Source organism: Pipra filicauda, unplaced genomic scaffold (assembly GCF_003945595.2).
Source record: "Pipra filicauda isolate LSUMZ 115617 unplaced genomic scaffold, ASM394559v2 scaffold585_size263788_pilon, whole genome shotgun sequence".
Taxonomy (NCBI): domain Eukaryota; kingdom Metazoa; phylum Chordata; class Aves; order Passeriformes; family Pipridae; genus Pipra; species Pipra filicauda.
The window spans coordinates 213,332-240,325 of record NW_024104737.1 but is presented as its reverse complement, the minus strand read 5'-3'; the positions used below and the strand labels follow the sequence as shown (position 1 = coordinate 240,325).

General features: G+C 63.9%; 5 protein-coding genes and 1 long non-coding RNA gene across 10 annotated transcripts; 3 read left to right on the top strand and 3 right to left on the bottom strand.

The window, feature by feature from the left end:
- Positions 1-205: 205 nt before the first annotated feature.
- ANKRD34A (ankyrin repeat domain 34A) lies at positions 206-3,169 on the bottom strand. Its single transcript, XM_027728072.2, has 2 exons — positions 2,623-3,169; positions 206-1,863 (listed from the first exon to the last, which is right to left on the bottom strand). Exon 2 carries the CDS (start codon positions 1,813-1,815, stop codon positions 523-525), a length of 1,293 nt encoding a protein of 430 aa, XP_027583873.1. The 5' UTR covers positions 1,816-1,863; positions 2,623-3,169; the 3' UTR covers positions 206-522.
- Positions 3,170-3,334: 165 nt separating this feature from the next.
- Positions 3,335-5,523, top strand: POLR3GL (RNA polymerase III subunit GL). Of its 3 annotated transcripts, none has more exons than XM_027728070.2 (8): positions 3,335-3,432; positions 3,900-4,037; positions 4,331-4,460; positions 4,703-4,771; positions 4,872-4,925; positions 5,037-5,104; positions 5,206-5,319; positions 5,411-5,523. In XM_027728070.2, the coding sequence occupies exons 2-8, from the start codon at positions 3,918-3,920 to the stop codon at positions 5,495-5,497; spliced, it is 642 nt and encodes a 213-aa protein (XP_027583871.1). In that variant the 5' UTR covers positions 3,335-3,432; positions 3,900-3,917; the 3' UTR covers positions 5,498-5,523. The 3 variants fall into 3 exon arrangements, with proteins under 3 accessions (XP_027583871.1, XP_039243651.1, XP_027583870.1); XM_027728069.2 differs by having other exon boundaries at positions 3,337-3,432; positions 4,872-4,928; XM_039387717.1 differs by lacking the exon at positions 4,872-4,925.
- A 3,683-nt stretch (positions 5,524-9,206) lies between these two features.
- Positions 9,207-12,592, bottom strand: LOC113991615 (thioredoxin interacting protein). 2 transcript variants are annotated; one of them, XM_027728080.2, is made up of 8 exons: positions 12,149-12,591; positions 11,400-11,472; positions 11,162-11,309; positions 10,774-10,876; positions 10,417-10,673; positions 10,139-10,295; positions 9,878-10,026; positions 9,207-9,790 (listed from the first exon to the last, which is right to left on the bottom strand). In XM_027728080.2, exons 1-8 carry the CDS (start codon positions 12,396-12,398, stop codon positions 9,755-9,757), a joined length of 1,173 nt encoding a protein of 390 aa, XP_027583881.1. In that variant the 5' UTR covers positions 12,399-12,591; the 3' UTR covers positions 9,207-9,754. The 2 variants fall into 2 exon arrangements, with proteins under 2 accessions (XP_027583881.1, XP_027583880.1); XM_027728079.2 differs by having other exon boundaries at positions 9,207-10,026; positions 12,149-12,592.
- Positions 12,593-19,006: 6,414 nt separating this feature from the next.
- Positions 19,007-20,761, top strand: LOC120324548. Its single transcript, XR_005565934.1, has 3 exons — positions 19,007-19,407; positions 19,488-20,365; positions 20,542-20,761. It is a non-coding gene; the product is annotated as an uncharacterized LOC120324548 (long non-coding RNA).
- Positions 19,427-24,042, bottom strand: HJV (hemojuvelin BMP co-receptor). 2 transcript variants are annotated; one of them, XM_039387725.1, is made up of 6 exons: positions 24,021-24,042; positions 22,355-22,408; positions 21,946-21,976; positions 21,815-21,819; positions 20,788-21,290; positions 19,427-20,370 (listed from the first exon to the last, which is right to left on the bottom strand). In XM_039387725.1, exons 5-6 carry the CDS (start codon positions 21,097-21,099, stop codon positions 19,744-19,746), a joined length of 939 nt encoding a protein of 312 aa, XP_039243659.1. In that variant the 5' UTR covers positions 21,100-21,290; positions 21,815-21,819; positions 21,946-21,976; positions 22,355-22,408; positions 24,021-24,042; the 3' UTR covers positions 19,427-19,743. The 2 variants fall into 2 exon arrangements, with proteins under 2 accessions (XP_039243659.1, XP_027583882.2); XM_027728081.2 differs by having other exon boundaries at positions 21,815-21,976.
- Positions 24,043-25,627: 1,585 nt separating this feature from the next.
- Positions 25,628-26,942, top strand: BOLA1 (bolA family member 1). Its single transcript, XM_027728077.2, has 2 exons — positions 25,628-25,706; positions 26,167-26,942. Exon 2 carries the CDS (start codon positions 26,177-26,179, stop codon positions 26,591-26,593), a length of 417 nt encoding a protein of 138 aa, XP_027583878.1. The 5' UTR covers positions 25,628-25,706; positions 26,167-26,176; the 3' UTR covers positions 26,594-26,942.
- Positions 26,943-26,994: the final 52 nt, after the last annotated feature.

Sequence of the window (26,994 nt, the reverse complement as noted above, 5' to 3'; positions counted from 1 at the left end):
GGATCCCCGGGGATCCCTCCCAGCCTGGCAGGAGAACGACTTGGGCCTTGGAAAAGCCTTTTTTTTTCCCCCTTAAAACTTGGCATTGGGAAGTGACAGCTTTGGGGGGAACCCAGGGGACTTCCCATGTCCAGCTGCTCCCCCCTCCAGATGTGCCAGTCCCCAAACCCCCCAGATGTGCCCCCCCCTCCACACTCGGAGCCGCTGAGCTGCATGGGGGCCTTTATTGAAGGACACCACCCCCCAAAAATGGGGACCCCCCCGGGAAGGGGGGCCGGGGGGGGGGGTGGGGAGCTGTGCAGACCCCCAGCCGTGGGTTTAAGGGGAAAAGCTGCCGGGAGGATGAGGAGGGAGCAGGAGGAAGCTGCAGGGAAAAGCCACCGACTCCCGAGGGAATCGGGGGGGTCGTGCCGAGTTTGTGCCGACGGCGATGGAGGGGCCACGAGCCCTGGGTGGGTTCAGAGCGAAAGGGGCCCGGGGGGGGGGGTCCCGGAGGACGCTGAGGGGGGTCCCTGGGGGTCTCTAAGAGCCGGGCTCGGGGCCCAGGGCGCTGCGGAAGGCGACGAGCTCCGGCTGCATGGAATGGCGGCGGCGCAGCAGGGCCCGGGGGGGGCCGGGGGGCAGCGGGGGCAGCAGCCCGGCCCTGCCCGACCCGGGGGGCTCCAGGGACAGCGTTCCGGAGCCACGGCGCTCCAACAGCCCGCCCGGGCGCCAGAGTGGCCCGGGGGGAGCCGCCTCGGGGTCGAGGGGGTCCCGGCACAGGGGTTTGCCCCGCGGAGGGTCGGGGGCCTGAGGCCGACGCGCCGGGGGGGCCACGGGGGGCACCCGCTCGGCCCAGGCGGGCCCCGGCAGCCCCGAGGCCTCGCGCCCCTCCATGCTGTGCCGGCGCGGGCGCAGCCCCAGCCCCTCCAGCCCCCCCGCCGGCCGCTCCAGGGCGGCCCACGTCCCTTCCAGGGCTCCTCGTGGCCCCTCTGGGGAACCCCATGACCCTTCCGAAGGGCCCCGCGTCCCCTCCAAGGACCCCCACGTCCCTTCCAGGCTTCCCCGTGTCGTCCCCTCCACCCCCGGCACCGCCAGCCCCCAGGGCTCCGAATTGAGCCTCTTCAGCTGCCTCTTGGGCCCGGCCCGCGATGGTTCCGGAGCGGCGGCCGGAGCCGCCGGCGGGAAGCGGAACACATCCCGCTCCTCATCCCTCCCGCCCGCGCCCGGCGACGCCGCCGACGCCGCCCGCACCTCCACCTGGGAGGGGGAGGCGCAGAGCGCGGGCGACGGCGGCGAGTTCAGGTACTGGCGGGTGGTCTTGGTGCCGCGGGGCGACGTGGCCGAGGTGATGATGATGACGTCGCGGCCGCGCTCCCGGCACGCGTCCAGCAGCACCTGCAGCGTCTCCCGGTCCCCGCGCTCCAGCGCGTAAACCAGCGCCGAGCCGCCGGCGTAGTCCCGGGCGCTGGGGTCGGCGCCGTGGGCCAGCAGGACGGCGGCCACGGCCGGGCCGGCGCGCTCGGCACAGGCGTGCATCAGCGCCGTCTTCCCGGCCTTGTCGGGAATGTTGGGATCGGCGCCGTTTTCCAGAAGGTACCGCACCATGCGCGGCTGCTCCGGCGGGTCGGCGTAGCCGGCGCGGCACGCGGCCATCAGCGGCGTCGTGCCCGCGGCGTTGCCCTCGTTGATGTAGGCTCCCCCTTCCAGCAGCAGCCGGGTCAGGCGGAATTTCCCTTGGGATACGGCGCGCAGCAGCGCCGAGCCCTCCGCCGGGATCATGGCGAGCCCCGGTGCCAGCGCGGCGCCGGGGGGGCGGCGCACGGGGCTGGGCATGGCCGGGCTCACGGGCCGGGGCGCGGGGACAGGGGTGGCACCCGCTCACTGCAAGGGGAGATGGTGCGGGGTGAGACCCCCCACGAGCCCCCCTGGGATGAGCACGGGGTGAGACCCTGGAACCCCCCGGGAAGAGCATGGGTGAGACCCCCCCCACCCTGAATCCCTCGTGATAAGCACAGGGTGAGACCCCCTCCAAATCCCCTGAAATGGGCACAAGGTGAGACCCCCCTGAACCCCTCAGGGTGGGCAAAAGGTGAGACCCCGGAGCCCCCTGGGTGGGCACACGATGAGACCCTGCCTCAGTTTCCCCAGCAAAGGAAGGTTCCCGCGGTGCTGAGCCCCCTGGCTTGTGTCCCCCTTCCACGTCCCCCCTGCCTGTACCCCCAGCCCTTGCCTGCACCCCCAACCCTCCCCTGCCACCAGCTCCTCTCACTCCCCATATCCCTTCCTGCACCCCTCTTCGTTCTCCTCATCCTCCTGCCTGTGCCCCCCCTGCATCCCCTGCCCCTACCCCCATCCTGCCCCTACCCCCATCCTGCCGGTCCCCCCGTCCCTGCCTGTACCCCCATCCATGCCGGTACCCCGATCCCTGCCCTCGCGGTTCCCATGGCGATGGCGGCTCATCCCGCTCCTCCACTCCGTCCAGCCGGGAAAATGGGGGAGAATCCACCGCCCTCCCAGTCCCCTCAGCAAGACACCCCCGAGCCCGGGCCTGGGGCCTGCCCCGTGCCCCCCGGGCAGGGGGGACACCCCACAGCGGGGGCCCTCCATCCTTCCCTTCTCCCCCCTCCATCCCCCCGTTACCGTGGCAACCGGAGCGTGGGGTCCCTCCGCTCCGGGTCCCGGTCCCCGCAGCCCTGGGGATGGGAGTGTCGGGGACAGCGGCCCGTGGCCGCCATCCCGGCCCGCCGCCGGTGCGGGGGGGCCGGGAGGTGATGTGGAGGGTCCCCCCCCCTCCCGCAGCGCTATTTTTGGCAGTTGCCGGCGCGGGGGGGGGGCTGGAGCGGGATGAATCACCCACGGCGCAGTCAGCGCCCGGTGCCCGGCCCTGCGTGGGGACGAGGAGGGTCTCGGGGGGCCGGGGGGCACAAGAGGCTGGCGGGGGGCCCGTGGGGCCGGGGGCCGTGGGGCAGCGGGGCTGGGGGCCATGAAGCATCGGAGATTCGGGGAGTTGTGGGGCAGCGGGGCTGGGGGCACAGCACAGTGGGGCTGGGGGTCACATCACAGTGGGACTGGGGCCGTAGGGCAGCGGGACTGGGGGTCCCAAAACAGTGGGGCTGGGGGGCAGAGCACAGTGGAACTGGGGCCGTGCGGGACTGGGGATCACCGAGGCCCCAGTACCGGGGGGGCTGAGCTGTCCCAGGGCACAGGGGCTGGGGGGGATCCGGGGGTGGGGGCCCAGGGGCCTCTTCGCCCCCTTTTTCCCCCTCCCCGTCCATCCCTCGGGCCCGTCCGGCCGCCCCCTCCCCATTCATCCACCGGCCCCGCCCCTCGCCCCGCCCCTCGGGATCACCCGCCAATCAGCGCAGGGCTAGAGGCCAAGCCCCGCCCCTTCCGCGCGGGGCGGAGCCGCGGAAGCCCCGGACACACGTGGAGCGACTGCGCGTGCGCGGGGTGAGAGCGGGACCGGGACCGGGACCGGGACCGGGAATGGGGATGGACAGTGGGGGGACACCGGGACTGGGACCGGGAATAGGGATAGGGAGTGGGGGGACACCGAGACTGGGAATGGGGATGGGGATAGGGAGTGGGGGGACACCGGGACTGGGACCGGGAATAGGGATAGGGAGTGGGGGGACACCGAGACTGGGAAGGGGGATGGGGATAGGGGGTGAGGGGACACCGGGACCGGGGGGGCACCGGGAGGGACCGGGAATGGGGACGCTGGGACCGGGAGGGACCACGACGGGGGAGAATCGGGACCAGGGCGGGCACCGGGACCGGAGGAGCGACCGTGACCGGACCGAGGGGAGAAACAGGCTGGGGAGCGGGACAGGACGGGGACGGGGAGCGGGACCGGGGGGGACACCGGGAGTGGAGGCCGGGCCGGGGGTGTCACTGTGCCCCCCTGTCTCCCCCAGCGCCCCCCCGGGCCCAGGATGGCGGGCCGGGGTCGGGGCCGGGGCCGGGGGCAGATGACATTCAACGTGGAGGCCGTGGGGATCGGGAAGGGGGACGCGCTGCCCCCGCCCACGCTGCAGCCCTCCCCTCTCTTCCCGGTGAGTCTGAGCACTGACACACTCATCACACCTTCCCCTCCCTTCCCTCCCCCCTTCAATCCAGGCCCTGGGGCACCAGACGGGTCCATGGGGGGGGGCTGAGCACTGACAAACTCATCACACCCATGACACACCCCCTGCTCCTTCCCCAATCCAGGTCCCGGGTTTATGGGAAGGCTTAAGCACTGACACACTCATCACCCCCGTGCCCCCCCCAGGCCCTGAAGCACTGGGGGGGATTTTTGGGGGGCAGCTGAGCACTGACACACTCATCACCCCCGTGCCCCCCCCAGGCCCTGGAGCACCGCGCCGCGCCCCTGCCGGGGGGGGAGGAGGGCGAGTACATGCTGGCACTGAAGCAGGAGCTGCGCAGGGCCATGAGGGGCCTCCCCTACTTCGTCAAACCGGGGGCTCCCCGCAGAGGTACCGGGAATTCGGGGGGAGGATCCTGAGCCTCCCGTACCCCCCCCCGTGAGGAGGAGGAGAGGTGGGAATTGGGGGGCAGAGAGGGGGCCTGTCCCTCTGTGTCACCCCCCAACCCCATCACACCCCACCACGTTGGGCCCCCCCACCCCATCTTCGCCATCTCGGGGGGGTTCCATGGGAGTCCCCAGGGCTGGGTGTCCTGTCCCCCCCCAGAGTGACCCCCCTGTTGCCCCCCCCAGACATCGAGCGCTACTCAGACAAGTACCAGCTCTCCAGCCCCGTGGACAGCGCCATCGACTGGAACCCAGGTGGGAGAACACGGGGGGGACCCGGGGAGGGGGTCACGGGGACGTGGGGGGACTCAGGGGGGGGCTGACCCCCCCACCCCACCCCAATTTTACCCCCCAGACTGGCGGCGGCTCCCGCGGGAGCTGAAGATCCGGGTGCGGCGGCTGCGGAAAGGCAGTGGGTGACCCCCCCCTCCTCCCCCCCTGTGCCCCCTGTGTCCTCCCCGGGGGGGTGACAGTCCCCTGTGCCCCCCCCAGAGGGTGACAGTCCCCTGTGCCCCCCCAGGGACTACCCCCCTCGTCCCCAAGCAGCGCGTCACGCCCGACAAGGAGGAGACCATTAAGAAGCTGGAGGTAACGAGGGGGGGGACGGACGGGACACCCCCCTGGCTGGATTTTGGGGGATGGGGGTGTGTGTGTGTCCCCTACCATGAACACCCCTCTGGCCCCCTCAGAGCCTGGAGAAGAAGGAGGAGGAGGTGACGTCGGAGGAGGAAGAGGAGAAGGAGGAGGAAGAAGAGGGCAAGGAGGAGGAGGAGGAGGAGTACGATGAGGAGGAGCACGAAGAGGTGAGCGGGGGGTGGGGGGGAGTGATGGGGGCACCTCGGGGGTGTTGGTGGGGTGGGGAAACCCTCAGGTGCCACCCTTTCCCCCCCCCAGGAGACCGACTACGTCCTGTCCTACTTCGACAACGGGGAGAGCTTCGGGCCCGACAGCGACGACAACGGGGACGAGGCCGTGTACTGACCCCGGGGACCCCCCCAGAGCGGGGACCCCCCCAGCCCCTGGGACCCCGGGGACCCCTGTCACCCCTCCTTGGGACATTGGGGTCCCCTGACACCCCCACCTCGGGATACAGGGGGTCCCCTGTCACCTGCCCCCCAGGCCACTGGGGTCTCCTTTCACCCCCCGCATTGGGACATCGGGGTCCTCTGTCACCCCCCCCTTCAAATCGGGGGTCCCCTGTCACCCCCCCAGGACACCAGTGCCCCCCATCACCCCCTCTGGGACATTGGGGTCCCCCATCACCCCATCTGGGACATTGGGGTCCCCCGCACCCCCACTGGGACATTGGGGTCCCCCATCACCCCCTCTGGGACATTGGGGTCCCCCATCACCCCCGCTGGGACACCAGTGCCCCCCATCACCCCCTCTGGGACATTGGGGTCCCCCGTCACCCCCGCTGGGACATTGGGGTCCCCCGTCACCCCCACTGGGACATTGGGGTCCCCTGTCACCCCCGCTGGGACATTGGGGTCCCCCATCACCCCCTCTGGGACATTGGGGTCCCCCATCACCCCCGCTGGGACTCCAGTGCCCCCCATCACCCCCTCTGGGACATTGGGGTCCCCCATCACCCCCGCTAGGACATTGGGGTCCTCCATCACCCCCACTGGGGCATTGGGGTCCCCCATCACCCCCGCTGGGACATTGGGGTCCCCCATCACCCCCACTGGGGCATTGGGGTCCCCCGTCACCCCCACTGGGACATTGGGGTCCCCCATCACCCCCACTGGGGCATTGGGGTCCCCCGTCACCCCTGCTAGGACATTGGGGTCCTCCATCACCCCCCCAGGACACCATTGCCCCCCATCACCCCCGCTGGGACATTGGGGTCCCCCATCACCCCCGCTGGGACATTGGGGTCCCCCGTCACCCCCGCTGGGACATTGGGGTCCCCCATCACCCCCGCTGGGACATTGGGGTCCCCCGTCACCCCCTCTGGGACATTGGGGTCCCCCGTCACCCCCCTTGGGGACACCCTGTCACTCCCCCCTCCCACCACCAGGTGGCACCGGGGCTCCGGGGAAGGGGGGAGGAGAGGGGCGAGACCCCCCAAATTTGGGACATTCCCCCCCCCCCCCCCCGGGGACTCCCCGTTTCCCCCAACCCCTTTGACAGCAGCTTTTTTTTTTCAAAACTTTTGTGCTGTTTTTTTTTTAAAAAAACACCATTTTTGGGTGGATTAAAGCGGATTTTGGCGTTTCCAGCTCCGCTCCGTGGGTTTGGGTTTTTGGTTTTTTTTTTGGGGGGGGGGGAGTTGGTGGGGAGGGGGGGCTCCTGGTTGAGAAAAGGGGTTTTTTTGGGGGGGTAAATGTGTACTTTTGTCGGTTTTAGGGGGAAAAGGTGTTTTCTGGGAGTGGAAAATGTGTTTTTTTGAGGAAGGAAAGACGGGGTGTTCGTGGGAAAAGGGTTTGGGGAGGGGGAGGTGTTTTTTTTTTGGGGGGGAAGGTGGTTTTCTGGGGGGGAAATGTTATGTTTTGGGGGAGAGAAAGGGTTTTTTTGGGGGGTAAAGTTGTTTTGTGGGGAGAGAAAGGTGTAATTTTTTTTTTGGAAAAGGTTTTTTTTAGGTGGAGAGGGAAATTTTTTGGGGGGGGGAAAAGGTCGATTTTTGAGGAGGAGGGAGAGGTGTATTTTGGAGATGGATTTTTGGGGGGAAAGGTGGGTTTCTTGGGGGGTAAAGTCAGTTATTTGAGGGGAAAGAAGTGTATTTCTGAGGGAAAAGAGTGTATTTTGGGGAGGGAAAGGGGTATTTCAGAGGGAGGAAAGTTGTGGGTTTCAGGGGGGGAGGTTATTTGTGGGGGGAGAAGGCGTATTTTTTAAAAAAGGCATTTTTTAGGGGTCAAGGTGGATTTTGGGGGAGGGAAAGGTGCTTTTCTCAGGGAGAAGTTGCTTTCAGAGGGAGGGAAGTTGTTTGGGGGGGGCAATTTTTTCCGGGGGGGGAGGCATTTTTGGGGGGGAGGTGGCTCTTTTGGGGGGGAGGTGGCTCTTTTGGGGGGGAGGTGGCTTTTTGGGGGGGGGAAAGGCATTTTTTTTTTTTTGAGGAGAAGTGGTTTTTGGGGAGGAAAGGGTGTTTTTTCGGGGGGAGGGAGGTTGTTTGTGCCTCGGGGTGGGGCAGGGGCCGCTCACATGAGCTTCACGTGCTGCCCCCCCCCCCCATCCCAGTTCCTGTTTGGGGCCGGTTTTCCCTCCCCCAGCCACGAATGTTCCAAAGCTTGTTGACTTCCAGCTGCTCCCTGTTTTTCTCTCTCCCCTTTTTCCTCCCCTCTCACCCCTTTTTCTCCCCCTTTCTTTCCCTCTTTCCCCTCCCCCCCCCCCCCAAGGTGCCCCCAGGGGTACGTGGCAATTCCAGGACTCCCAGAGCTTCCAGAGGGTGGGATCTGCCCCCCCCCCACCCCCTTGCCTGGTGGGGAGGTTCCCCAAATTCCCAAATCCCTTGGGATACATGTGTGTCCCCACCAGCCTCAGTGTCCCCCCCTCCCCGGATCCACTCGTGCTCCCACCCCCTTCCCATCCCATATTCCCACCCCATCCCATCCCATCCCTGGGGTGTCTCGCTGCCCCCCTCCCAGTGCTCCCAGTGCTCCCAGTTTATCCTGGGCCCTTTGGAAGTGCCGGGAGCCCCGGGCTGCCTTGAGGGGGGGGGGGGAGTTTGTCCCCAAACCATGGAGGGGTCCCCAACTATGGGGGTCCCCCCAAAACCATGGGGAGGGGGGCGAGGGTCCGGCTGCTTCCCCAAATCCATGTGGATCCTGCTCCAGAGCTGCTCCAGCGCAAAGTCCAGGCAGGCCAATGAGGGGAGGGGGAAGGTTTATGGCCTTAATTAGTTTAATTGGAGCTGTAAATTGGAGGGGGGGGGGGCAGGGTGACTGTGGGGTTCATTCATCCCCCCCCTCACATGCGGGAGTGGGATTTTGGGGGCGGGGGCTCCTCCTGGGCCTTTTCCAGGGGGGGAAAGACCACTTTGGAGGAGGGGGGGTTATTTTAGGGTCTCCAGGGGGGACTGGGGGCTTCTCCTTAATTTTGGGGGGGGCCTGGGCTGCCTCTGCCCCCGCAGTTCCCCCCCCAGCCCAGCCCATCCTGCCTATTCCTGGCCCGGAGCAGGGTGACCCTTCACCTGCTTGGCCCGGAGCCGGGAATGGCTCCGGCTCCGAAGGGAAACTGAGGCCTGGCCAGGAAAAAGGCTGGGGAGGGGCCAGCGGGGGAAGAACCGAGGCCTGGGGGGCTTTGGGGGGGCTCCAAGTGGGCGAGGGGGGAGGGAGCAGAGCCAAGGTCTTGGGGGGGCTCCAAGTGGGTGAGAGGGGAGGGAGCAGAGCCAAGGTCACGGCCCTCGTTCCTCAACACCGGCACCTTTCACCCACATCCCATAAAAAGAGCCGGAGCCGCAGAGGCTCCGACAGCAGCCCCGAAAAAGGTTGGAATATTCCCTCACCCCTGTGCCTCTGTTTCCCTTCCCTGTGCCCGTTTCCCTCCCCGTGCCTCCGTTTCCCCTCACCAGCCCCGCTTTTCTGCTCAGTTTTTCCCCCTGGAAAAACCACGAGACCCCCCCCCCCCTTCCCAAGGCTGCTCCCAGGAAAACCAGAGATCAGGAAAAGCAGGTCAATCCCACCCTCCCCCCGAGGTTTCTGCTGCCCCCCCAACCACCCCCTCCCCAGGAAGGACACGAGGTGGCAGCTCAGTTTCAACTCGTTTATTACAAATTTTGCCCCCCAGGGGCCACGAAAAGGTACAAAATCTGCATTTTTGTGCTTCCCCCCCTCCCTCCCCCCAAAAAAAACCAAACTATGGACAAAACCAAAGAGTAGAAAAGGCGTCAGTCGTGACAGCGGGGACGTGTCGCGACAGGACGGATCTGTGGTGTGACAGTGTCCCCCTCCCTCGGCCGGAGCAGCGCCCGGAGTTCGGGAATTAGGATGGAATTAGTTAGAGCTGAGTGTTTCCCGTCGCTGTGCGAGGGCAGCCGAGCTTTTCCAGCCCCTTTTTCCAGCCGGATCCGCCCTCATCTCTCTCCTCTGCCAGTCCACGAAGGCTCTCCGCCGGGCTCGGAGCGCCCGGGGCTTTTTTTCTGGAAGGTTCCAGCGCCACCGGAGCGGTGGCTCCTCTCAGGAACGCGGCCGTTCCCTGGGAATGTGGCAGTTCCTCGGGAGCAGGTGCCCTGCCGCGGGCGGGCGGCACACGGAGCCGAGTCCGGGATAAGCGGGAGCGAGCCGCCGGCCGCGGCGCTCACTGCACGTTGTTGTTGGCGACGCAGGGATCCACCTGGGCGACGGAGCAGGGGGCGGGTGAGGGAGCTGGCCCGGTGGTCCCGGGTCCACCCGGCCCATCCCGTGCCGGCGCCGCGCTCACCTCCGTGTAGGTGGGTGGGGGCATGAACTTGAACTCCGGCGCGTACATGAAGATGGGGCTGTCGAATCCGTCGGGATCATCCAGGAGCGGAGTGGTGGGGCTCTCCAGCCGGTGATCCTCGGGAACGATGTCCAGATAGCACGGGGGGGCTGTGGGAATGCAGGGAGACGTCCGTGAGCTCACCTGTGCACCCTCCTCTCCGAGCCCCTCGGGGTTTATCCCCACGCTGTGATCCCACCTTGTGGATCCCACCCCACTCACCCTCTGGAGCATCCGGGAGGTTCAGGTCGACCCAGCTCATCTCGGAACTGGTCTGACTGGCCATGCTGGAGCTGCGGCTCCCGATGCCCGAGCGGCTCCCAATGACCAGCGGCAGCTCCAGGATGATTTTCTTGGAGCCCGGGACGCTGACGTAGATCTGCAGGGGGAGAGCCGGGATTTAGGGGTGTTGGGACGGGATCGAGATCCCCAGGAGGAGGAGAAGGAGGAGGAGGAGGAGGAGGAGGAGGAGGAGGAGGAGGAGAGGATCCCCCACTCACCTGCAGGAAATACTCCACACGCAGGATGTTGCAGCCCAGGATGGAGGGTTTGAGCTTGCGCACGCGGATGGTTTTGCCGCGCCAGGACTCGGAGGTGCCCGAGATGATGTGGTTGCCACGGACACAGGAGAGTTTCTGGCAGAAGACCTTGGTCTGGCCGTTGGCCAGGTAGGTGTGCTTGGCCACAATGGCCGCCTTGGGCACCACGATGCGCGAGCACGTGTTCTCAAAGTCCGCGTTGATGCAGATCTCGTCGCCTGCCGAGGCAAGGACCCGGCGTTAGGGATGTCGGGGCTTTCCCCTGCTGGTCCCACACTCAACTCCCTCCCCCCATTCCCTGTTCCCAGCGATCCTCACCTTCACAGAAGCCTTTCCTGTCGATCTGGGCGCTGACAGACACGCGTCCGTCCGGGATGAACATACAAGACACTTTCTTCTCCTTCTTGGCTGCAACTGGGGACTGTGGAAAGAGGGAACGGTCACACGCTGGCCCCATCCTGCCCTTCCCGCTCCCTCCTCCCTCGCTTCCTTCCTTCCCCTTTTCTTTGCAACCAAGCCTCAAGTTCCCCTTGAGGTGCAGAACCCACCTGGCCTGGTGTCGCTTTCTGGAATTATCCAGAGCTCCTTAATCCCACCCTTAATCCCGCTCAACCCAAAGCCGATTAGACACGCCTCGACACCCCGGGGTCGGGCTGACCCTCCCTAAGGGCTTTCCTCCCAAGGCTTTGGAGTACTCGAGGCTCACCAGCAATTCCGGGGTGTTCACATCCACGGGATCCATCACCTCGAAGCGTTTCTTGACCTGCTGGGTGGGGCAGGCAGGGCGCTCCAGGGATGCCTTCACCCAGTAATCCACGCAGCCGTACTTCCCCTTGAACGTGGTGCCCAGCGGCCTGCAGGCACACAGGGGGTCACTCCAGCGCCCAAACAGGGATTTTCCAATTTAATTCCACCCCCAGAGGCAGATGCTGCCTCATACTCACCCCTGGGGCAGCTCGAAGCCGAACTTGTACTCGTACTTGTTCCCAGGTCTCAGGATGACGGAGCCGTCGTCATCTGTGGGAGAAAAGGGGAAGGAAACATCAGACGGAGCTCCAGGGTGATCCTCGGTTCCGCTTTCAGTGGTGACGGAACCAGAGGTGTTGAGTAACACCTGCCCCCACCCTGGGAACCCTGTGTCCTCTCAGTGCTGCTCCCTTCGCCTCACCAACACCCTGCGGGGCAGAACACTGCGTCCCGCTGGCCCCACCCCACCCTCAGCTCCTCCTTATCTCCCAGCTCCAGCTGTCCCTCCTGGTTATCTTTTGGACACTCTCCCAGTCCCCCTCTCCGTGCTCGGAGGAGGCTCCTTTCTGGGGTGTGATCCCTATGCCCCTCCTTGTGTCCTGTCGCCAGCCCCTGCTTGTGGTGCCAGGACACACCACGGCAGCTCCCCAGCCTCTGATTTTGTCCCTCAGCTCCCCAACTTCGACTTGACTTGGCCAAACCCTCGGAAGTTCCTAAGTTGCGCTGGGTTTGGTCATTTCTCCCAGGCTCAAGGCACAACATCAACTCCGTGTCGGCGACCAAGTGACCCACCACAGCCCCCATGGTGCCAACCCCAGGGGCATCCGAGGCTCTTTGCCCCCTCCCAACCCATCTGCCCTCGATCCAGCCCCACCGCAGCCCCCCATGGGGCCAAGCCCAGGGGCACGGTTGGGTTGGGGGTACCCGTCCAGCCCCGTGCCCTCACCCGTGGGCTGCTCCTCCAGTGCCAGCACGTCCTCGAAGCGCAGGTACTCCATCTCCTGCCGGCACTGGGCCGGGCCCTTGGCCCAGGTCACTTTGGCCACCCCACACGCCAACACCTTGACGGCGTTGACGCGGGTCACCTCGGCCACCTCAACGACCACGCGCCCGGCCACCTTGTCCCCGCTGCAGTAGATCTTGTCGGGCTCGCTGAAGAGCACCGCGAAGCTCTTCACCTTCTTGAACATCACCATGGCTGGGGCAGCGTGGGGACGCAAAAAGCAAAGCTTGTGGGGCTTTATCACCCTCGGAGCAAGAAAACCCGCCCGGAACCAGGCAAGTCGCAGGCACAAAGGTCGGTTGGACGGACGCTTTGTTTTGAGGCGAGGGGAGAGGTTTTCAGAAGTTGCTCCGCGCCGAGAGCGTCCTCGCCTGCCGCTCCCCTCAGCGCTGTGCGCTCAGCTCCGGCCGCCGCGCTTTTTATAGGCTCGGGATCCCCGCCCACTCCCCCGCCCGCGCCTGTTGCTGCCGGGGCGCCACGCCGAGGGCGCGTGGCCAGGCGAGCTGCTCGCGTGATCAGCGCGCCCATTGGCTGCCGCCGCGTTGTTTACAACGGCGCCGGCCAATCAGAGCGGCGCGAGCGGAGCGTGGACAGCGTGTGAAGGAGAGGCGCGCGTGGTCAATGAGGAGGATGGGGGGGCGGGAGCCGGCCGGGGCTGAGTGACAGGGCAGAGGGCCAATGGCGAGCGAGGACGGGCGGCGGCGGTGGCCAATGGCGAGAGCGGAACAGAATGTCATGTTCCCAAGCGCCGGGACGGGGGGGGGGGGGGGGGTGGGGGGTTGGGTGGGTGGGGTGGGGTGGGGGGGGGGGGGGGGGGTGGGTTTGGGGGGGGTGGGGGGGGGGGGTGGGTGGGGGTGGGTGGGTGGTGTGTTGGGGGTTGGTGGGTGTGGGGGGTGGGGGTGGGTGGGGTGGGGGGGGGTGGGTGTGGGTTGGGGTTGGGTGGGGGTGGTGTTTTGTTTGGGGTTTTGTGGTGGGGGGGGGGTGGCGTGTTGGGTGGGGGGGGGGGGGTGACGGGGGGGGAGCGTCGGCCCCAGTTTGGGACGGGCCGCGCTGTACTGGGACAACGGGGGACGGCCGGGCCGGCCCTGGGGGTCATCGGTGGGGTCACCTCCTTCCTCAGTTTCCCCCTCCCCACTCAGGGCAGCCTGCCCCCCCCCTCCCCGAAGCCCCCACGGAGCCCCCCACCCCCCGTTATTTGGGGTAAATAAGGGTGGATTCGGGGTACAGGATAGAACCAGGTCCTGGGGTGCTCCCTCAGTCCCTGGGAGGGGGGGTAGGGAGGTATTTGCCCCCCTCTGCCACTTCCCAGAGCCCCCCCAGCCTCCCCTCGGCCGTCTCTGGGGTACCCCACTCTTCCTTATTTGGGGTAAACAAGGGTGGATTTGGGGTACGGGATCGAACCTGACCCCGGGGAGCTCCCTGAATCCCTCTGGGGGGGATTTCCCCCCCTCTGCCACTTTCCATAGCCCCCCTGGACTGCTCTCAACTGATTCTGAGGGGTTCCCTCGGCCCCCCCCGTTCTACTCCCACCCCTGCCCACTCCCCCCATTATTTGAGGTAAATGAGGGTGGATTTGGGGGTTCAGGATTAAATCCTTCCCTCCTTCTGGGGTGTGTGTGTGTGTGTGTAGGTTCCACCATCTCTGCTAATTCCCACCCTGTTTAGGAACCCTTCCCACTCCATCTTCCCCAAAATATCCCTCCCAAACCTTGATCCAAGGGGCAGCAAACACCCACATCCACCCCATAAACCGTGACCCCCTTTTCCAGCCGGGATTTGGGGAGTGGAACAGTGTTTAACCCCCCCCCACAGGAGACTTTGGCCTCCGAGAAACCCTCAGATTTCACTCCCTGGCTCAGGGCGGTGGCTCTTTCCCCTCTTTTCCCGACCCTCAGTGCTTTCCCAGCTCAGGAAAGTGCTGGGAGCAGAGGAAACGGGAGAACAATGTTCATGGAGCCACCCAGCACCGGAGGAATGGAAATGGGGGCTCCCGGTGCTTCCCACCCCGGTGGGGAACAGGGAGGTGCTTTTGTCGGGAGTTGTCCTTCAGAGGTTGTTTGTCCGAGTGTTCCTGGCGCTTTTCCTGCCCTTCCATCCCCTCCTTCCCCCGGAGTTAATTCACACCTGATCGTATAAACCGATAAAGCACCGGATAAACCGTGGGGCATAAACTGCTCTCCTGCCAAACCGCAGGACAGAATTCCTCCTTGGGAGGGAATTATTCCGTGGTTTGGTGCGGAATGGAGGAATTGCACCTTTTTCCTCCTGTCCCCCTTGTCTCCCGCTGGGGAAAAAAAAGCGCTGGATTAACGGAGAACTAAGGATTTGCTCTAATTTGGCAAAAGGTGGGGAGGTTTTTTTAGCCTTGCCAGCCGTGGGATATTTGACCCCTTGGATCGGTGTTCCCGTCGGAGCCGCGTTTACGCTCTCGCTCTCCAGTTCCCGTGGGTGTCCACCTTCCCAAGGGAACCGACCTTGGGCTGCTCGGACACATTCCAGCAAAGCCAAAGGGCCTCGAAGCCCAATGCCAAGGAAATTGCCAAGGATATGATCCAAGGCACGTTCCACATCCCAAATCCTCTCCGAATTCCTCCAGACCTGTCAGTCAGCGCTGACCTTTCCCCCCCTAACCCCCATCCGATGGCAAGCCCTCCCTCCTCCCTGCTGTTGCTGGAATTCCCTTGCTCAGGAGAAGGGGCTCAGGTTTGCTCCAGGAGGTTTTCCTGCGCCGGCAGCACCCCTGGATGGATCTGGGGAGGTCGGGAACGCCGCAGGATTTTTGCTCGTAAAAAGCCACATTTCCCAATGTCCTTCAAAAACAGGGGAATCAGGAGGGGAAACCACCAGGAATTCTGGGCGAGGACAACCTCCTGCTCCCACTAAACTGCTGTTTAAGGCATTCACCCCCCTCCCAGCTGCTTTCCCACAGTGCTTGGAGGATCCCCCACTGCTGAGGGGGAGTGGATGGGGAGAGCAATTGGATCCGTGGCTTTTTCCCAGAGTTCCTGGCCGGGGGCGAGAAATGGCCAGGCCGGTGCGACTAACACTTTTTCCCAGGCATAACCCACTTCCAAAGCCACGGAGCGAGAAACTGGGGCCCTGAGGTGACTCACTGGGCTCTGGGTGGGTCCCGGGGAAGGAACTGGGCATGGCACAGACTTGTTTTCGCCCGGCACAGCGCCCGGCGCTGATAAGATCCGTGTTTTTCTGCTCCAGGTCACTGGGATCGGTTGCCAGGAGAAGCCACTCTGTTCCCGTGACAGCCTGGCCTTTGTCCCGGCTGTTGGACAACCGGCACAGAGCCGGGATTGCCGGCGAGCCGGGGGGCACCGACAGCCCCGCAGCCTCTCCGGGCTGTTTGCTCCGTGGTTTTCACCATATATGGTCCCTTCCAGCAAATTCCCGGCCGGGAGGGGCAGAGAGGGCTGGGAAGGGATCCACAGGGGCTGGAGCGTGGGGACAGAGTGTCCCGGGTGTGCGGTCGGGAGCTGGGGTGGAAAAGGCATTTCCTCCAGTTGTTTGTGTGCAGGGAACATTGGGAACAGCTCCCAGCTGCAAAACGAGGGACTGTGGGACTGGGATGGCTCCTGGAAAGCCACTGCTTGTCCCACGGCCAGGATTTCCAGGATTGGAGGCTCCGGGTTGGTTCCTAAACCACAGCAGCGGGTTGGGGGTGGAGGGGAAGGTCTGTAGGGCTTGGCTGGAGGCAGGGAACACTCAGTTCTGCGGGATCACTGGGACACAGAGGTTTGACACTCATCTGGAATCTTCCAGGAGCGACTGGGAAAGCTCCTGGGGCAGATCCTCACTGGGGATTCCCCAAAAATCCCCTTTTTTTGCTGTTTTATCCCCGGCAGAGGCTTGTACCCCCCCCCCCCCCCCCCCCCCCGTGTTTGAGATTCTCCAGGCACACAGATCAGGGTCCCCTTTCCCCCTCCCCTGAGTGGGGACAAGTCCTCTCAGGGCTTGGGCAGGAAGATTTTCCCCCTGGAGCCCCACTTTTCCAGCTCCTACTGGAGACCGGGATGCGGACGCTCCCGCTGCACAGCACTTCTTTTTCCAGGTGGGATTTCTCCCCTTCTTTCATGCCCAGACGGTGTTTTTGGAGCAGAAAGCCCGAGATAAGGCTCCACAAGAGCTCAGCCATCCATAAACAGGGAGGAATTCCGATTCGGGGTCTGGAAAGTCCCGTGTTTGTCATCTGCTCAGGGCAGGAAGAGGCGGTGACATCAGCTCTGCTCCGGCGGGAGGATGTGACCTCCCCCAGCTCCCAGCAGAGCCTCCACAGGCACGTTAGGTGGGATTTTGGGGAGAAATTCTTCCCTGTGAGGGTGCTGAGGCCCTGGCACAGGTTTTCCAGGGAATTTGTGTCTGCCCCATCCCTGGAAGTGTTCAAGGCGAGGTTGGATGGGGCTCGGAGCCCAGCTGGGAGAGTGGAAGGTGTCCCTGCCATGAATGAGATTGTCTTTAAGGTCTTTTCCTGCCCCAAACCAGTCTGGAATTCTGTGATTCCTGGTTGTTTGGGGTGAGGGTGGATACATCCCGTGGCTCTGGAGCTCTGAGGGTGCTGGAGCCCTCCCCGTGCACTGGCTGCTGTGGACACCTAGAGGCTTTCCCAGGAACGGCAGAGGAGGATTTCCTTCCATCCATCCATCCATCCATCCATCCATCCATCCATCCATCCATCCATCCTTCCATCCATCCATCCTTCCATCCATCCATCCATCCATCCATCCATCCATCCATCCATCCATCCATCCATCCATCCATCCTTCCATCCATCCATCCTTCCATCCGTCCATCCATCCATCCATCCATCCATCCGTCCATCCATCCCTTCCATCCATCCATCCATCCATCCATCCATCCATCCTTCCATCCATCCATCCATCCATCCATCCATCCATCCATCCATCCATCCTTCCATCCATCCATCCATCCATCCATCTGTCTGCCCGCCCACCCACCCCTGGGTGACACAGAGGGACAACAACAACAAAAAAAAGGGTGACAAAGCTCTCTTGGAACCCCTTCAGGCACTGGATGACGCTTGGAGGTCTCTCCAGAGCCTTCTCTTCCCCGGGCCGGATGCCACGACTCTCCCTCGCAGCCTCGGAGCAGCTTTGGCTGCTGAAAAGTGGGAAAATTTCCGTATTCCTTTGCTGCTGGGAGCTCTCCTGGCCGTGAGCAGCCCTGGGGAGGAGAACCACGTGTGTTCTGAGTTGTGGACACTCCGTGGGGGCTCAAACCTGCGCCGTGGCCTGGCGGGGGTCCAGCCACTCCGGGGGAACGTGCCGAGCGTGGGATGGGCCCGGCCCATTCCCCGGATGATTCCATGCTCCTCCTCGGTGTGACGGGGACGTGAGGCCTCCCAGGGATGCCCTGAAGCAGAGGACAGACCTTTCCCCCCGCCGGGAATAAAGGAGCGGAACGCCGGCGCCGATCCCAGCTGTTGACGCCGACGAGCGCGTTTCCATTGACGTCAGCGGACTTTGGAGCGACCCTTCGCCTTCCCAGCCCGGTGCCACCTCCCAAAAACAACCCCAGCGACCCCGTCCAGCTCCGGTGCGAGCCCAGGTCGGATTGTTCCGCAGCCAGGCGCCCAACCTGGGTGGCTGGAGCTGGGGGGGGTCGGGGCCTTCTCCCGGGAGTCGGGACCAGAGGGGAGGTCTAGGTTGGATATTTGGGGGAATGTCTTCATGGAAAGGGTGTTCAGGCCCTGGAACAGGGCAGTGTCCCTGGGTGTGCTCAACAAGTGGACCTGGCACCTGGGGACGTGGGTCGGCGGTGGCCTTGGCTGGGGGACAGTTAATGATTAATGATCTCAGAGGCTTCTCCAACCTTAATGATTCCTTAATGATTCCTTAACTCATCCACAACTGCTCCTGGGTGTCACAGCCCGGCCCAGCTGGGCAGCTCCTGGTGTGACACTGGCTCAGCTGCCGAGCCTCAAACCTGCAACCAGAGCTCTCTGGCTCGGGGGCAGCTCTTCAGAATCCCGGGACATTTTCAGTCTGGGAGCTCTGGGCTCCAAATTTTGGAGGTGGGATCCTGAGAGAGATCCCATCTGAGATCCAGGAAAGCGCCAGGCCCCGGAGCTGGCGGTGCAGGCGATGGGCTGCCAGGGGGAAGGAGAGTCCAGTTCCATTGGGAACCCTCCTTTCCCCTGTGGAATCCTTGTTGATTGGCTCCACTGACCACCAGCTCAAGGGTAATTATGTCCTGCCCCATCAAATCAAACGTCAGGCCTGAGCTGGCAAAAAGCTGCTGTTCCACACCCTGGAAGGGGCTGAATTGATTTTTATTTATTTCATTGATTTTGATCTAAATTTGTACCTATACATTTATTTTTTTTGGTATAAAAATCCATTCTTTCTTTTAATATTCCTGGATGGGGCCAGTCCCATCTCTACCAGGAGCTCCAGCACTCTCAACCCTGCTCTGGAGGATTTTCTCCCTTCAGAGGATCTTATTCCCATGAAGGATTTTCTCCCCATGGAGCGCTGCAAGGCTCTTCCTGCAGCTCCACGGGGACAGGGATGGCCAAGTTTTTAATCCTTTGTTAAAAATAAAGGGAAGTCTTTCCTATGGAAAACATTTCTCCTTTAGAATTCCGACTGCTTTACTGAAATCCTCTGAAACATGTGAAATTCTCCCTCCCCTCTGCAGTCCTGCACCTTCCCCGGGGGGTTCCCCTGCCCATCCGTGTGCCCAGCTGGCCCTTTGCCATCAGGAATTCTGTTTTCCAAGCGAAACCCCCAATTTGGGTTGGATTTGAGGAGCGGCAGAGAATCTGGGCCCAAGGGAGAGAGATTCCCAAGGGGTGGTTTTTCCCCTCCCTGAAACCTGATGCTGGTCCCGAGTCCAGACCCGGCTAAATCAAGTCTGCAACAGGTGCCAAGACAACAAGGAAAAATAGCAACAGTGGCCTGGGAGATCCGAGGCCTGATGCTCCACAGCTCCCACTGGTGGAGATCAGCCTGCTGTTGATCCTGGAAGAGGAGGGGATGGACAAAACTGGTTCCCCCCTCGGTCACAACGCTCCCAAAACCGACTCATGGCCTTGCTCTGCTTCGGGGTGAAGGGTCCCAAATCCATCAAACTGCTAAAAACTGGGATTTGGGCTTTGGGTCCGTTATTTCTGGATTTGTAGGGCCCCTGAATGAAATTCTGCTGGATTAACACCAGGAGAAAGACGGGAAGTGAGTTATGGGAAGGCTCTGAGGGGCAGAGGGGGTTTCTAACCCTGGGTGTTTATTTTGCCGCAACGTCACATCCTTAGGGAAAAAGGAACACGTGAGAATCGAACCGAAAAACTGGGATGTGCCTTGAGGAGAGGAGCTGGGATCAGCTGGCACCACCCATGCGAGAGCAGTGAGTGCAAACCGGGGGGTCACCTCTCCCCTTTCCCGTGGTCCAGGCCTCCAATTCCTTTCAGCTGCGGAGATCCCTGATCCAAGGTGAGGCGTCTTTCCCGGTCGCAGCCACGGATCCGGAGCCAGCCGCTCTCCCGGGTCCCACAGGGAGCGGGCAGGGGGTTAAAAGTGCAACAAAACCACCCAAAGAGCAGAGCTGAGGAGGAGGAGGAGGAGGAGGGGGGACGAGGACACGCGCGGGCAGCTCGCCCCGGCCTGGAAGATGTGGAGCTTCTCGGCGTCGGGCAGGAAGAGCCGGGCGTCCTCCAGCGCGCCGCGGGCCGCCATGGTGAAGTTGGCGTCGCCCGAGGTCACCACGTCGAAGACGCACGACTGGAAGTAGACGTCCTCCACCGGCAGCATCTCCCGGCACAGCGCCCGCGCCGTGTCGGCCGGCACGCGCCCGCGCCCGCGGGGGCTGCGGGACAGGCGCTGGCTGCGGGGGCAGCCGCCCACGCACAGCTGCAGGTCCTGCTCCTCCGTGAAGGCCCGGGCCACCTCCTCGGCGGCGCGGATGGAGAAGGAGAGCTGGCGGCCGGCCTGGCGCACGGCGATGGTGGTGCCGATGTAGGCGGCGCGGATCTCCACGTGCCGCCCCGGCGCGCGCTCGCGGATGGCCAGGCTGCTCCCGCCCGGCCGCGCGCCCCCGTTCACCGAGCCGTCCTGGAAGGCCGCCGGGACGTTGTCCAGCTCGGCCTGGTAGACCTTCTGGTCGATGCATTCCTTCATGTTCTTGAATATGATGGTGAGCTGCGGGGAGCGGGGCGGGAGGGAGGTGAGCGCGGCGGCCGCGTCCCCATCCCAAGGTGTCCGGGGTATCCCAGGATACGCGTCCACCCCACCCCACTGATCCACCCCCGAACCATCCCTCCCACGGTTCTTTTGGGATAACGACGATCTTTCCTTTCCCTCTTTTTTTAGCACCATTTAAGCAACAGAAAATGGAGACGGAGCCAAACCCGGCAAGATCCTTCTGGGTACCCTACGGACTGTGTCGTCACCCCATGACAATGGGAGCATTTGAGGGTCCCCTTGACAGCCTCCATCCCTCTCCTTCCTCCTTCCTCGCTCTCCCTGGGTCTCGCCAAAGCAACTCCTGCCCTCCCCAGGTATTTCAGGGAGCCCTGCCCCCAGATTTGCCGCCCAGCCCCATCGCAGCAGCGTTACCTTGCTGGTGACCGTCGCGTTGGACCCCTTGGCCACCGGCGAGCTGGTGGCCTGCACGAACAGGTAGTCGTTGTCCAGGAGCGGCCAGGAGCCCTCCACCCGGCACGTGTGGAAGTCGTGGTGGAAGGTGCGGATGTGGGGGTCCCCGAAGGCGGCGCAGTGCTGGAAGGCGGGCGGGCGGCCGTGCTTGTAGAGGAAGCTGCGCTCGTAGTCGCAGACGTCGAGCGACTCGAAGCCCTGGCGCTCGGGGGCGGGCGGCCGGGGCCGGGGCGGCGCCGTGGGCCCTTCCTTGGAGCAGTTGTTCTGGATCATGAGGTCCTCGATGCCGTGCACGGCCGAGTGGAAGGCCAGGTCGCCGCGGCACGTGCGGGCGGTGCGGCGGGTGCAGCGGGAGTAGGAGCGGAGCGCGGTGCAGAACGCGGCGCCCCGGCCGGGGCCGCGCAGGGGCAGCGTCGCCGCCACGTACTCCGAGTTGCAGCGCAGGATCTTGCACTGGGAAGAGACTGGGGAGAAGGGACGGGTTGGGCAAGGGCGGCCCCTGCTCCTCCCACCGCGTCGCACCGTCCAGACTGCTCCAGATTCCCAGGGAGACCCTTCCTGGAAGGACTTGTCTCCCTGTTCCAACCCACTCCAGATTCCCATGGAAACCCTTCTTGTCTCCCTGTTCTAACCCACTCCAGATTCCCATGGAAACCCTTCCTGGAAGGTCTTGTCTCCCTGTTCTAACCCACTCCAGACTCCCATGGAGACCCTTCCTGGAAGGAATTGTCTCCTGGTGCAGGGCTCGGTCCCTGGGATGAATTTGGATCCCCCAGGGTGAAGAGCTCAGTCCTTGGCGTGAATTTGTGTCCCCTGGGATGCAGGGTTCAGTCCCTGGGATGAATCTGTGTCCCCTGGGATGCAGGGTTTGGTTCCTAGGATGAATTTGCATCCCCTGGGATGCAGGGCTCGGTCCCTGGGATGAATTTGGATCCCCTGGAATGCAGGGCTCAGTCCCTGGGATGAACCTGCCCGTGTGGATCCTTACCATGCCTGCAGAGGAGGAGGAGGAGGAGCGTGCGGAGGAAGAGGCCGGGGTTTTCCAGCTGTCCCGGGCTCCTACTGCCGGCAGGTCTCCCCATTCCCATCCATGCGGAGACCGGGGGGTCCCTCACCCACCGGCAGCTCCCGGCGTCATCCGGCAGCTCCCCTGGAAGTGGAGCAGAGGTGGGATCAGAGAGGGCTCTGCAGCTGCCACCGAGTCCAACCCAGCACTTCCAGGGCCACCAACTTGTCCCCAGGTGCCACATCCACACAGCTTTGAACACTTCCAGGGCTGGGACTGCACCGCTGCCCCGTGCATCCCACGCCAGGGCCTGACCACCCTTTCCATGAGGAAACTTTCCCTGATATCCAACCTAAACCTCCTGAGATGCAGCTTGAGGTGTTTTCTCGGGGTGTGGGTGCTGGGCACCCTAATCCTCCCTCAGTCTGGGGACGCCACACGTGTGACTGGAGCACCCCTGGGTGCCAGCACCGTGTCCTGCTCGTCGGACCCTCATTCCCACTTTCCCGCTGCCCCCCTCACCTGCGTCAGCCTCCTCAGGAAACCATCCAGCTCCCGGCACCCAGAGCTCCTTCCCTGCGGGACACATGGGCGTCCTTGTCACCAGCTCTGCCCCAAGAGACAGCTGGAAAGCTCCGTGGGATGACCCGGGAAAATTCCAGCCTCCCTGGGCTCTTCCATGGCCTCGGAGCCGGATAAAATCCGGGGTTCTGGACGCCTGTGCCGGGGGTGGGGAGCAGAGCCCCCCATGCAGCACCGTGCTCCCCTTTCTCCTCCCCGGCCACCTTTGCTCCGTCCTTTCCCCCGCGGGGCAGAGGCGGGGGATGACATCGATCCTCCTAAATTTAGCCGGGCTCAGATCCAGCTGGGAATGACAGCCGGAGCGGCAGAGGGAGCAGGAGCGCCGGGCTGGGGGGGTGGGGGGGGGGCACAGGAGCTTCAGGAACCCCCAAACCTGGGGGCTGTGGGGTCACGTCCCCCGTGGGAGCTTCCCTGGAGCTCCACGAGTTTCCTTCCTGGAAACCTCCCACCTGCACCCCCAGGAGTGAGTCCCTGTGGAAAAGCATCGTGCTTTTTCCCTGCAGGATGTATCCTCATAGGGAATGGGATGTATCCTGACAGGGAATGGGATGTATCCTGACAGGGAATGGGATGTATCCTCATAGGGAATGGGATGTATCCTCATAGGGAATGGGATGTATGCTCACAGGGAATGGGATGTATCCTGACAGGGAATGGGATGTATCCTCACAGGGAATGGGGTATATCCTCACAGGGAATGGGATGTATCCTAACAGGGAATGGGATGTATCCTCACAGGGAATGGGGTGTATCCTCACAGGGAATGGGATGTATCCCCACAGGGAATGGGATGTATCCTCATAGGGAATGGGATGCATCCTAACAGGGAACGGGATGTATGCTCACAGGGAATGGGATGTATCCTCACAGGGAACGGGATGTATGCTCACAGGGAATGGGATGTATCCCCACAGGGAATGGGATGTATGCTCACAGGGAATGGGATGTATCCTCACAGGGAATGGGATGTATCCCCACAGGGAATGGGATGTATGCTCACAGGGAATGCTTTTCCAGTATTTTCTCTCACAGCTTCCCCTCCTGGGGCCCAGCCAGGTCCTGAACACAAACACGGCCCGGGCAAAGGTGGCCGATGTCCCCAGGGGTCGGTGACCGCTCGGCCACGCCGGCTGCATTCCCAAAATCCCACCTGCGTGGGTGCAGCAAGGAGCTGCACCAGCCCCTGTTTCTGCAGGGAGGAGGAATGGTCAAAAATGTCCACGCCAGCATTTTCCAGGTCCATTTTGGAGGCCATGGGAGAGGACAGGGATGGGAATCCCAGCGCTGGGAGGGACAGTTTGGTCCCTCAGCGCCCCAGCACCCACAAATCCCTTTGGAAATCAAGTTCCTGGTGTTTTCCAGGCCTGGCTCTGCCCAGCAGGGAGCGAAGCCTCGTGCCCACCTGAGCCCAGGAGAGCTGCAGCGCTGGGATTGGGGTGGGAAGGGAAGTATTTGGGGGAAACAGGATTTGCCAAAGAGCTGGAAGAGGGGATACCAGGTTGGGCCATGCGTACAGTCAATCCCAAAGGATCCACTCTTCCTTCCACACCGTGCTTGGCATAAATCCCATCCCTCCATCCCCAGCACCTCCCAGTGCTTCACTTACCCCAGCAAATGCCACGGGATGGGCACCAAATCCCCCCGGACCCTCTGGAGGCGAATCCTGGTCCCTGGCCTGGGTCTGGCTCCGGGTGGGAATGAGGAGGGAATCCCGGCTGTTGCCGCCCGGGCTGGGAGCGGAGGGAGCAGCAAACAGCTGAAGGATCTGACAGCCGGATCCGTCCCCGGGAGCGGGAGCCGAGGGGGCTCCAGCGGCGCTTTATAAATAGCCAGGAGGATTTTTGATCCCGAAAGGCGGATTCCAGTGGGGAGGGGAAGGGAGAAGGCGGGGAGGGCCCCAGACTTCCCAACCGCACGCACGAGCGGCGGGTGAGGTGGACACGGAGTCCTGGATGGGCCACTCGGAGCTGCCCATCCTGAGGTTTCCCCAGGCTTCACTGGGAAGAACAAGCAGGGTGGGAATGCTGGAAATCCAAGGAGGCTCCCAGTCCAGCAGCACCTGCCTCCTGGAGCATGGGAGCACCTGGCCTGGGCACCCTGGCAGGGGGAGCATTCCCTGGCTCTGCAAGCAGGGAGATGGGAAAACCCGTGGAGATGAGAGTGGTGTGGAGTGCTGCTTTTCCTCCAGGATTCTCCATTCCAGAGCTTCCTCTCTCCCTCCCTCGGGGAGCTCAGAAGGTCCTGGAGATGTGACAAATGTCAGGAGAAGCGGGTATCTCATTCCTACACCTGGAGAAAGAAGACCTTGAGAGGGTCAGGGAAGGAATCACCTGGCTCGAAGCTTCAACCCAAATCCCACAGGATCCCACAGCTCCGAGCTGCTCCCAGGATGCTAACATGTGGATAAATCCCATTCCCAGGCACCTGCTCCGGGGCAGGGCAGCTGGGGGCTAAAAAAATCTGTGAGCAGATGGGTGTGGATGCTCCGGAGCTCTGCAGAGGGACCTCGAGGGGTCCCTGCCCTGTGCAGTGACACTGCGGGGTGGTGGCAGCGTCCGGCCACTAATCCCATGGGACACTGGGATCACCAGCAGCCTCCCCTGCCCCAGTTTCCCCATCAGTGGGAGAGGAAGGTCCAGGCTCTGTGTGGCTTCGATGTGGGGTGTCACTGGGTGCCACGGACCCCCATCCGGGGGGTGTCACTGGGTGCCACAGACCCCCATCCCCCCATCCCCTCTATGCCCCCTGTATTTCTTGTGCCCCCTGTACCCACCCACGCCCTCTGTACCCCCTGTAGCTCCTTGTACCCCCCATCCCCACCAAACCCCTGTACCCCCCATCCCCACCAAACCCCTGTACCCCCCATCCCCACCAAACCCTTGTACCCCCCATCCCCACCAAACCCCTGTACCTTATGCACCCCCGCCATAGTCCCTGTACTCTCTGCACCCCTTTCACCCCTGCACCCCCCGCATCCCCCATACCCACAGCACCCCTTGAAGCCCCAGGAGCGCTTGTACCCCTCTGCACCCTCATGTTCCCTCGTGTCCCCCCGTATCCCCCCATGTCCCCCCGTATCCCCCCGTGTCCCCCCGTGTCCCGCCCTGTCCCCGCCCCCCCACACCATATAAGGACGAGGGAGGGGCGTGGTTTTTCATGTGGGCGTGGTTTTCGGGGCTGGGGGCGTGGTCTGTTCGGCCCGTGGGCGTGGCTGCGGGCTTTGGGTCACGTGACGCGCCGGTGTCACGTGACGGCGGTGGGGAGATCCCGGGCGGCGTGAGCGGAACGAGCGGTGAGGGGGGGGCGGGAACGGGGGGGGCCCGGGGGGAGATCGGGGGGTCCGTGAGGGTCCTGCGAGGGGTCCCGAGCGGGATCGGGGGGCGGAGGGGCGGCCGGGGTGGGTTCCGGGTGGGCCGGGGGGCTCCGGGTGCACCCCTGGCTTGGGGGGGCGGAGGGGGGGGGGGGGATCAGGCCCTTCTCCCCCCCGCGCCCCTGCCCAGCTCCGAGCCCGACACCTCCCCGGGACACCCCCTCCCCAAACGCACCCCGTCCCCAAACTCCCCCCCTCGTGCTGCTCCACGTGCCCTCCCCCCATTTTAGGGGTGGGTTCCTTCAGAGCCCCCCCCCGACTCACCCCCCTGTCCCCCGACTGTCACCCCCCTGTCCCCCGACCGTCACCCCCGTGTCCCCCCGCTATCACCCCCCCTCCTCCCTGTCAGCCCCCCCCAACCGCCCCCCCCTCTCTCTCGCAGCCCCTCTCCGATGCGGGGTCCCCTCCTGGCGGCCGCGGGGGGGGCCATGGGTGGCCCGGGGGGACCCCTGGCCCGGGCCATCCGCGACAAGCTGACGGCGGCCCTGCAGCCCACCCACCTGGAGGTGCGGGACGACTCCCCCCGCCACGGGGGCCCCCCCGGCGCCGAGACGCATTTCGGGGTGCTGGTGGTGAGCGGGCGCTTCGCGGGGCTCCCCCCGCTCCAGCGGCACCGCCTGGTGCACGAGGCGCTGCGGGACGAGCTGGCCGGGCCCCTGCACGCCCTGCAGATCGTCGCCCGCACCCCCGAGCAGTGGCAGAGCGACCCCCGGGCCCCCCCGGCGCCCCCCTGCCTGGGGGGCTCCAAGCGGGACAAGGAGAAGAAGAAGAAGGAGGAGGAGGAGGAGGAGGCGGCCGGGCAGCAGTGACAGCAACGCGGGGAGGGGCGGCCAGAACCCACCCTGGTGTCAGCGTGGGACCCCCAGGACTCCCACCCTGGTGTCAGTGCAGCAGGAGGGGGGGGGCAGAACTATGGGGCTGATCTCCCCCCCCCATCATCTTCAGCCCCCCCATATCACACTCAACCCCCCCCACATCACCCCTGGTCCCCCCACAGGCCCCCCCCCCCACTCCCTCCCCCTCTCCCCACTCCCACCCTTGACAGGGGGGATTTTTGGGGTGTCCCTCCCCATTTAATTTAATTTCCAAGTGCATTCACCCTCCCGCCGCCCCAAAACCAAATAAACGTGTTCTTTTGAAGGGAGGGGCGTGAGGGCAGCTCAGAGTCCAGCAAATCCTTTGGGGGAGCATTTTTGAGGTCATTTTGTGC

What these genes read in the sequence shown, in the direction of transcription:
- BOLA1 (XM_027728077.2), top strand. Translation starts at nt 26,177, where the DNA reads ATGCGGGGTCCCCTCCTGGCGGCCGCGGGGGGGGCCATGGGTGGCCCG.
- HJV (XM_027728081.2), bottom strand. Translation starts at nt 21,914, where the DNA reads ATGGGAATGGGGAGACCTGCCGGCAGTAGGAGCCCGGGACAGCTGGAA. An exon ending in CCTCCTCCTCTGCAGGCATG is followed by an intron (nt 21,291 to 21,814) that starts GTAAGGATCCAC and finishes CCTTCTCCCCAG; the next exon opens with TCTCTTCCCAGTGCAAGATC. An exon ending in ACGCGACGGTCACCAGCAAG is followed by an intron (nt 20,371 to 20,787) that starts GTAACGCTGCTG and finishes CGCTCCCCGCAG; the next exon opens with CTCACCATCATATTCAAGAA.
- POLR3GL (XM_027728069.2), top strand. Translation starts at nt 3,918, where the DNA reads ATGGCGGGCCGGGGTCGGGGCCGGGGCCGGGGGCAGATGACATTCAAC. An exon ending in AGCCCTCCCCTCTCTTCCCG is followed by an intron (nt 4,038 to 4,330) that starts GTGAGTCTGAGC and finishes TGCCCCCCCCAG; the next exon opens with GCCCTGGAGCACCGCGCCGC. An exon ending in CGCCATCGACTGGAACCCAG is followed by an intron (nt 4,772 to 4,871) that starts GTGGGAGAACAC and finishes TTTACCCCCCAG; the next exon opens with ACTGGCGGCGGCTCCCGCGG.
- LOC113991615 (XM_027728079.2), bottom strand. Translation starts at nt 12,398, where the DNA reads ATGGTGATGTTCAAGAAGGTGAAGAGCTTCGCGGTGCTCTTCAGCGAG. An exon ending in GGCTTCGAGCTGCCCCAGGG is followed by an intron (nt 11,310 to 11,399) that starts GTGAGTATGAGG and finishes GTGTGCCTGCAG; the next exon opens with GCCGCTGGGCACCACGTTCA. An exon ending in CCTCCCGGATGCTCCAGAGG is followed by an intron (nt 10,027 to 10,138) that starts GTGAGTGGGGTG and finishes GCATTCCCACAG; the next exon opens with CCCCCCCGTGCTATCTGGAC.
- ANKRD34A (XM_027728072.2), bottom strand. Translation starts at nt 1,815, where the DNA reads ATGCCCAGCCCCGTGCGCCGCCCCCCCGGCGCCGCGCTGGCACCGGGG.